This window comes from Ziziphus jujuba, chromosome 10 (genome assembly GCF_031755915.1).
Source record: "Ziziphus jujuba cultivar Dongzao chromosome 10, ASM3175591v1".
Lineage (NCBI taxonomy): Eukaryota > Viridiplantae > Streptophyta > Magnoliopsida > Rosales > Rhamnaceae > Ziziphus > Ziziphus jujuba.
In genome coordinates, this window is record NC_083388.1 from 2,874,853 (window position 1) to 2,883,073 (window position 8,221).

Consider the following 8,221-nt stretch of genomic DNA (forward strand, 5'->3'; position numbering starts at 1 on the left):
GTTTTAAAAACCAATTAAATTGATATTATAATATATTAAATCATATGTACAAATAAAAAAACATAACATCATATTTAATTAAGAACTTGTTAATAACTACGATTTCACATACTTGTCTGCATACAAATGTATATATTTGAGTTTACACCGATAACTAGTTATATGCGAAATAAATAAAAACATCCATCGATAATAATCCAAACAAATAGCCGATTATACAACCATTACGCCACTCATTGTTCAAGTTGGCACGTGTATGTGCCGTGATATGTTATATTGGATTTGCCTCATTTAAATTCCTCATCATTTGTTCTACATACTCAGCATATGCTATTTCAGCTTCTTCGGTTGTATTATAGGTTTGATATAAATTATCCTTAAATCTTTGGACTTGTTGATGACATTCAAGCCAAGAATTATATATCCCTGGTTGTCTACCTTTAAATACAACATAAATTCTTCTCCTTGCCATTGAATATTCCTGCATATTATATTAATTTATAACATAATATAATAATATAATTAAACAAAATGACAATGCATTAAATCAATCAAGTGCATATTAATACACTAAAACATAACACATGCTTTGTAAAAGTGTCTTTAGATGCATAATTAGATACCAACATCCATTACCATACCACATATGTCCATAAACAACCATACAACATATGTCCATAAAGTTCAAATATAAGTGTTCCTAATTATCATCCCCTCATACATAGGCTTAAATATATGATCCACAATGATACTTAGTAATTGAAAAATTTCCTAGCAAATTCAATCTTGCCCGCATCCGTCCTAATAATCTTAAGCACCTCGACATTCAATGGATCCAATCTCATTGCCTTAGAGATATCGAGATTGTCATCAGCAGAGAAGCCTAACCAGTCAAGCTCCATAGCTAAGTATTGTGGATACTTGGCTTCAGATTTATCTAACTTCGCAGCCAATTTATCAAACAATTTCTCTGCTACATTGCCAAACCCGCTCACAATATCATCATCCTTCAATCCAGATTTTCTCTTACCTCTTGATTTAGGCCGGGTGGATGGTTCACTATGTATTTCATTCATAGACATAGGAGAACACACATCATTAAATTGTTCATTTCCACTATCCAAATTCAAATCATTGACCATATCAATCGGAGTTTGTGCTCCATGTCCTGTTGCCCGATCCTTTCCAAAAATTGTAGCAAGCCTCTCATACATCGGAAACGATTTACCTCTCCATGCTTTTGCACTTGGATTACTCTAAAATAAACATAAAAACAAACTTTTAATTGTAGACAATAGAAAAACATACTTCAAGTTAAAAAAATTCAATGAAAAAAGATGTCCAATGTTTCAAAACCTGCACATATGCTTTCCAAACTTCGTCACTATCAACTTCCACACATTTAAGAGAGTCATTCCATCCAAACCCACTTTTGTTTAGCATATCGTATATTATACCGTATTGCTTCTTCCACTTTTTTAATTTTGACTCAATGTGTGGATTTGCTCGCAACCCCGAATTAGGACATATCTCAGCTAATCGCCTCTCAATCATAGCACTTTTGCCAGGCTTGAGTGATCTTGTATCACACCGCTGCCCACTAGCTACAACCTCATCTAAAATAAACAGCAAAGCATCTTCCTCCCTTTTACTCCATATTCGTCTAGATTCGACCCCTCGGATATCATGACTGCTACCTCCAACCTCCATTTCTATCAAAAATTCACATTTTTATGATTTCAACAATACAATAATAGCAAGCAAATAACAGCAAGCAAATAAGCAACAATCATTCACGGTTGACAACAATGGCACAAAATATATATTGGTTTTCATACAAATGATCCAAGATGTTTAACAAACAATATAAAATACAACAGTTAGAGAAGCATTAAAGACAACAATCAACCACTAATGACCACGACGACCTCTCCACTCATCAAACATTTGCTTAGCTAAATCATCTCTCCAGTGGGTCCATTGGTCCGATGAAGAAATCGATCCTATAAAGTCATCCTCCATACTAACGTCAACATCATCACTCCTATCAAACTTAACTTCCCCAGGATCAATTATCATTTCTCTTCTAATAAGATTATGTATAAGGCAACATGTGGTAATTATCTTGATTTGTGTTGCAATAGGATAGAAAGATGGACTTCTTAAAATTGCCCACCACTTTTTAAGAACCCCAAAACATCTTTCAATGACATTCCTAGCAAATGCATGCTTCATGTTGAAATACTCTTCATGATTTATGGGTGCACAACCATCTCTCCACTCAGAAAGGTGATATCTTGTTCCTCTATATGGTGCAAGAAGCCCTTCACCATTAGTGTAACCAGCATCCACTAAGTAATAACAACCTAAAAAAAGAAAAAAACATATCTCCTATTAGTGTATGCAATGTTGACTACTACAATGTAAAACTTGAGAATTAGTCTTACCGATTTGTAAACCCATTTGGCCTACTTAATGCATCTCGGAGTACTCTTGAATTTGAAGCAGAACCATCCCAACCAGGTAATACAAATATAAATTCCATATTTGGATTACATACACCTAAAACATTTGTGGCTATCTCACCCTTTCTTGTTCGATATCTTGGTTTATCGTTTTCTGGGACATTCACCTTAATATATGTTCCATCTAAAGCTCCCAAACAATTCTACGTCATTAACAAAGTTATTAATATCAGATAATGTTACAAATAATTAAACTATAATATAAATAACCAAACAATTCCACAAACGTACCGTAAATACTTTCCATCTATCATCCAAATAATTATCTGATACAGGTTCTGGTTGTCTCAATAAAGTCTTATGTAAGCGCAGTACTCCATGCAACACAGAATTGAAATATCTACTAATCGTCTCTCCCGATCTAAAAAATCTAGTGATAATTGTACGATTCTTTGTATGATGAGCAATTATATGTAGAAATATACACACTTGCACTTCCAATGTAACAATGCCATCACTTTTAACATAGCCATCCTTGCGTAATAACTGACACAAAGTATCAAATATTCTCCTATCCATCCTAAGCTAACTAATACAATTAACATCATTGTCTAACAGACTATTTAGAAATGACATACGCAATTATGCATTTCTAGGTAGTTGATTCCTATAACCTCTAGCATGTCGCCTTATATATGCCCAGTACATATACATAAACAAAAGCAACATAAATGCCATACAAAAAGACTCTAATTGTGAATCATTTGGAAGCAAAAAGAATGCAGCGACTTTTCTTTGATCCATATGTACTACCCAATAAAAAAAAAAAAAAGAACAAATATATCAAAAGCATAATTTATTTTGTATGAAATAGAAACAATTATTTATGAAACTAAGAAAAGATAAAAGAAACATAATCATTCCCAAACTTTTTTGTTTAATTGATTATAGCAATGAGGTAGGATTAAAGATTAAAAAAAAATATATATGAACTACATATTTAATATTTATTTACATTTATGTTCTACTAATATTTTTTTTTTAACATTTGTTAATTTGTAATCAAATAATATACTTCATAATTGTTATATTTAATACGTATTTTATATATTTTTATTTGTTTATAACATGTTTTAAATAAATAAGGCATCAATTTTATAACCTTATTTCAATAAAATGGATCGGCTCAATAGGGTGTGTTAGACATTGTTGGAGTGAAGAAAATGCACAGGGACACTAGTAGTCTATCCATTTCTCCTTGAACTTATTTATATACTATTCAAATCATTTATTTAGTTTTTTGAAAATAATAATAAATAGAGCAAGATAACTTCTTATCCGATTTTTATTCAATCTCCTTAAAAAATAATATTTTGAAAATTCAATTTTTAAAATAATAATAGTTTAATATGTTCTTCTACTTTTGTTATCCAACTTCAATTGAAAATTTGAAAAAAAAAAAAATATATATATATATATTTGTTTTTCAAATAATACCTTTTTATTTTAAGTTATTTCAATTGAGGATAAAGTTCAAATTATTAAAGGAGCCCCTAAGTATGTATTGTTTTTAGATGATGATGTTAGGCTTCACGCTGGGACAATTGGAGCCCTCACTGTTGAGATGGAGAAAAATCCTGAGGTAATAATGCATGCTTCTTGCTGTTACCCAGATGTCTTCAACCCTGAAAGTTATTTCTATATACCTGCATATACCTTTTTTCGCCTATCTTATACTTCTAGTATTGGCTGTATACTTTTGATGGTTGTGGTCTGTCAAGTTTCTATTTTTGTGGGTCTTTAACTATTTTGCCAATGATTTGCAGATATTTATTCAAACTGGATATCCGCTTGATTTACCTTCAGGGAGTTTAGGGAGTTATTGCATTTATGAATATCATATGGCATGGAAGCATCTGTTATTTCTTTTCCTAAGACTATTTGATATGCATGGACATATACTTCAAATATTTCATTCTGTATTTTAACTTATGTTTTGCTGATTTCCACAATATTTCAGTTAGTATTTTAACTTATGTTTTGATGATTTCTACTAGTCCATCTTATACCAACCATGGAACAAGGATCGTTTACTGTAAATTGTATTGGGTTAAGGATAGTATTCACATGCTGTATGGTGGGTATGCCATCACTGGTTTTACATGTTAACTCCTTCCCATTTTCTAGATTTTGGGTTTGACTACATGCTATTAGATCACGTGAGTGGCTTTTGAGAGTTGAGACCTCCCCTCCAGTTCTTGTATAGTTTATCTTGGAGTCATTTTTTGATGCCTATATGTGAACAAATTTTAAAATTACGTATTTCATCATCCTCTAATGGCCAAAGAAGTTGATCCTTTTTTGAATTATAAGTAGACAATAACTAAATGCATAACTAAAAGACTTATCATTCAAAATTTAAAGCATTAACAAATTTCAAAATATGAAATACGAGCTCTCTGCTAACCAAGAGAGGAAAAAAAAATGGATTGTCATGTGATTGAACACCATGTTACTTGGACTTTGTACTTCATCATACCGATATCCAATACCTAGATGCTGATAAGGATAGGGCTATTGGAACTCAAAATACATGGTTGTACTTTGGAAAATAAAGTAATCTATAATTTTGACATGTACTCAAACCCAGATACTTGCACTTGAGTATGACAATGTAGATTGAATAAAACATTTCTAAGTTAACCTGCGATAGCATGCTAATTTTCTGGCAAGTACGGGATTCAGTATTTTTTTTTTCCCCTTTGAACTCATATTTCTTTATTTGTTTTTTATTATTCAAAAAAGCCGAGGAGGTTGCGATATGTTTATTTCTTCTTTTACTACATTTTGCTTAGTTGCTAATAAAATAAATCTTCTTAGTGTATCTGGGGTGCACATGGTGGAATTATATATATGTCATCTAATTTACCTTACCCTGCAGTTATAATTTTTTTATATCTCAATAAGTGTTCTTTAACCCATAAATATCTGGATATGTTCTTTTTCCAGCCTTGTTCAATGGGTTTTGCAACTGGTGGGAGGACTTTCTTTCTGTGGGGAGGATGCATGATGGCAAGTAGCTGCTACCTAGTTATCAAATGCTGCATTTTCTGCAGTAAATTGAAGTTTTTTTTAGTAGCTACCTAGTTATCAAATGCTACCTAGTTATCATATACTTAGTAGCTAGAATACCAACACCAGTTTATGCATATTTTCATATAGATATGTTACCACTGCTAACTAGTTATCAAATGCTGCATTTTCTGCAGTAAATTGAAGTTTTTTTTAGTAGCTACCTAGTTATCAAATGCTGCTGCATTTTCTGCAGTAAATTGAAGTTTTTTTTTAGTAGCTACCTAGTTATCAAATGCTGCATTTTCTGTAGTAAATTGAAGTTTTTTTTAGTACCTACCTAGTTATCAAATGCTACCTAGTTATCATATACTTAGTAGCTAGAACACCAACACCAGTTTATGCATATTTTCATACAGATATGTTACCACTGCTACCTAGTTATCAAATGCTGCATTTTCTGCAGTAAATTGAAGTTTTTTTTAGTAGCTACCTAGTTATCAAACGCTACCTAGTTATCATATACTTAGTAGCTAGAACACCAACACCAGTTTATATATATTTTCATACAGATATGTTACCACTGCTACCTAGTTATCAAATGCTGCATTTTCTGCAGTAAATTGAAGTTTTTTTTAGTAGCTAACTAGTTGTCAAATGCTACCTAGTTATCATATACTTAGTAACTAGAACACCAACACCAGTTTATGCATATTTTCATATAGATATGTTACCACTGCTACTAGCAATACATATTTTCAAAGTATTATCACAAACAGATTGCAGATCTAATTCTTTGCACAACGACATTAACCAAGTTAGATATAATTCTCAAACCAACATCACAAACAGAATTAGATATGCTAATTCTCAAAGTATCATCTGAAACTGACACAAGCAAGTAAAAAATGGTTTATATTAATATGGCCAACACATCATAAGCAACACATCAACAATAGGCAAAAACAAAACACTTACCTTCCAAATCGGATGCTTTAGCTCTAGTTTAAGCCTCCAAAATTAAGCCTTCTTCCTCGTGAATATCAAGCCCTAATTTTGCAGATCAACAAATGGCATGAAAACACAATATAAGCCCTAATTTTGCAGATAAAAAAATGACATGAAAACAAAATATAAGCCCTAATTTTGCAGGTAAAAAAATGACTTGAATATAGGATATCCAATCATATGGACATAAATATTCATGTATGCCTGTATCTATTCAAACTTACAATTATTATATGTTAATAGAATATGTTTTTGTTAGAAAGCTTTTTTGAATATTGTGTGTAGTGCAATTTCCTTCTTAGTACTTGATTCTAAAGAACCTCTGGAAAGTGATCATTATTACTTAAAAACTTAACAGTTACATTTGATTTAAATTTTATTTCTCGGGATTTTCTGGTGGGAATATTTAGCATAGAATAAACTTGTTAATTCAAGAATATTGAACTGTCTCTTTGGTTAGAAACCATGGACTTTCTGATAATAGTGCCATCAAATGTAAGAGCTGTTGTCCAAGGGAAAATGAAAATCTAAGAGCTATACATTTTTTTTTTCATGATATAACATGGCCTCAAATTCAGTTGATGGAGAAACCATGGAATTGTCAATTGTCCCAACTCATAGGTTTGATTATGTGCAAATGTTTAATTATTGACAGGACAAAAGAGCCAACCTGGAATGAGGACTTCACTTTCAATATCAAGCAGCTGCCAAACAAAAATCTTTAGGTCTCTATGCAACCTTGTTGAATCTATGATAGAATTTTTCTTTCACAAAGATCTAGTCTTGTCTCTCTCTACCCTATCTTTTAGCTTCTTGAAATTACAAGCTTGTGGTTTTCTTTTAGTTAAAACTTTGCTGCTTTATTATTATACATTTATTGAATGCCTCTTTTGGGAAGTGATTCTCAGTTGCTTAGGCAAAAACAGAACACTTACCTTCCAAATCGGATGCTTTAGATCTAGTTTAAGCCTCCAAAATTAAGCCTTCTTCCTCGTGAATATCAAGCCCAAATTTTGCAGATTAATAAATGACATGAAAACAAAATATAAGCCCTAATTTTGCAGATCAACAAATGACATGAAAACATAATATAAGCCCTAATTTTGCAGGTAAGAAGTAGAAGAAGAAGAAGAAGAAGAAGAAAGCAGAAGATGGAAGATCAAAGAAAAACGCAGAAGAAGGGGATGGAAGATCGAAGAAGAATAGATCGAAGACTAAGATTGAAGACTGAGAAGAAGAAGAAGAAGAAGAAGTAAAACGAATGGAATGCAGAAGAAGAATTGTACTCACCGACAGTTTCCACTCCTACGAGAGACGCGAACAGTCCGGCAAAAATGATATAGCCAGAGACACTAGCGGGAGGGAGACCCCAGCGAAAGAGACCTTCGATAAGCTTGGGACAAATATGACCCTGGGGGGGGGGGGGGACGAGTCAATTGAGTCCCCGTCATTTGGTATTAAAACACTGTTTGGGTTAATTTGTCCCAAACTTAAAATTACAAACCAAACACCACACTTGGGACACAATCCCATTAACCAAACACACCCTTATGGTTGTTATGTTTCTTATGGTTGTTGCAAATTCTCATAGCTGATGTGGCACTTCCTCGTTGGCCAAACACCAAAATAAAAATAGGAAGCATTTTGTTTTGTTTCTGCTGCTAAACATTATCCAG

The 8,221-nt window shown here is 32.5% G+C and overlaps 1 protein-coding gene and 1 long non-coding RNA gene across 4 annotated transcripts; both read right to left on the reverse strand.

The window, feature by feature from the left end:
- Positions 1–542: 542 nt before the first annotated feature.
- On the reverse strand, positions 543–7,914 carry LOC132799758 (uncharacterized). 3 transcript variants are annotated; one of them, XM_060812288.1, is made up of 5 exons: positions 7,481–7,561; positions 7,216–7,249; positions 6,516–6,587; positions 1,357–1,712; positions 543–1,256 (listed from the first exon to the last, which is right to left on the reverse strand). In XM_060812288.1, exons 4-5 carry the CDS (start codon positions 1,708–1,710, stop codon positions 753–755), a joined length of 858 nt encoding a protein of 285 aa, XP_060668271.1. In that variant the 5' UTR covers positions 1,711–1,712; positions 6,516–6,587; positions 7,216–7,249; positions 7,481–7,561; the 3' UTR covers positions 543–752. The 3 variants fall into 3 exon arrangements, with proteins under 3 accessions (XP_060668271.1, XP_060668272.1, XP_060668270.1); XM_060812289.1 differs by lacking the exons at positions 7,216–7,249; positions 7,481–7,561 and adding an exon at positions 7,836–7,914; XM_060812287.1 differs by lacking the exon at positions 7,216–7,249.
- Positions 5,543–6,450, reverse strand: LOC132799774 (uncharacterized). The gene is made up of 3 exons (XR_009634658.1): positions 6,128–6,450; positions 5,822–6,030; positions 5,543–5,761 (listed from the first exon to the last, which is right to left on the reverse strand). It is a non-coding gene; the product is annotated as an uncharacterized LOC132799774 (long non-coding RNA).
- Positions 7,915–8,221: the final 307 nt, after the last annotated feature.

Coding starts and splice junctions, on each gene's coding strand:
- LOC132799758 (XM_060812289.1), bottom strand. CDS start 1,710: ATGGAGGTTGGAGGTAGCAGTCATGATATCCGAGGGGTCGAATCTAGA. Junction 1,257..1,356: donor TTTGGAAAGCATATGTGCAG/GTTTTGAAACAT, acceptor TGTTTATTTTAG/AGTAATCCAAGTGCAAAAGC.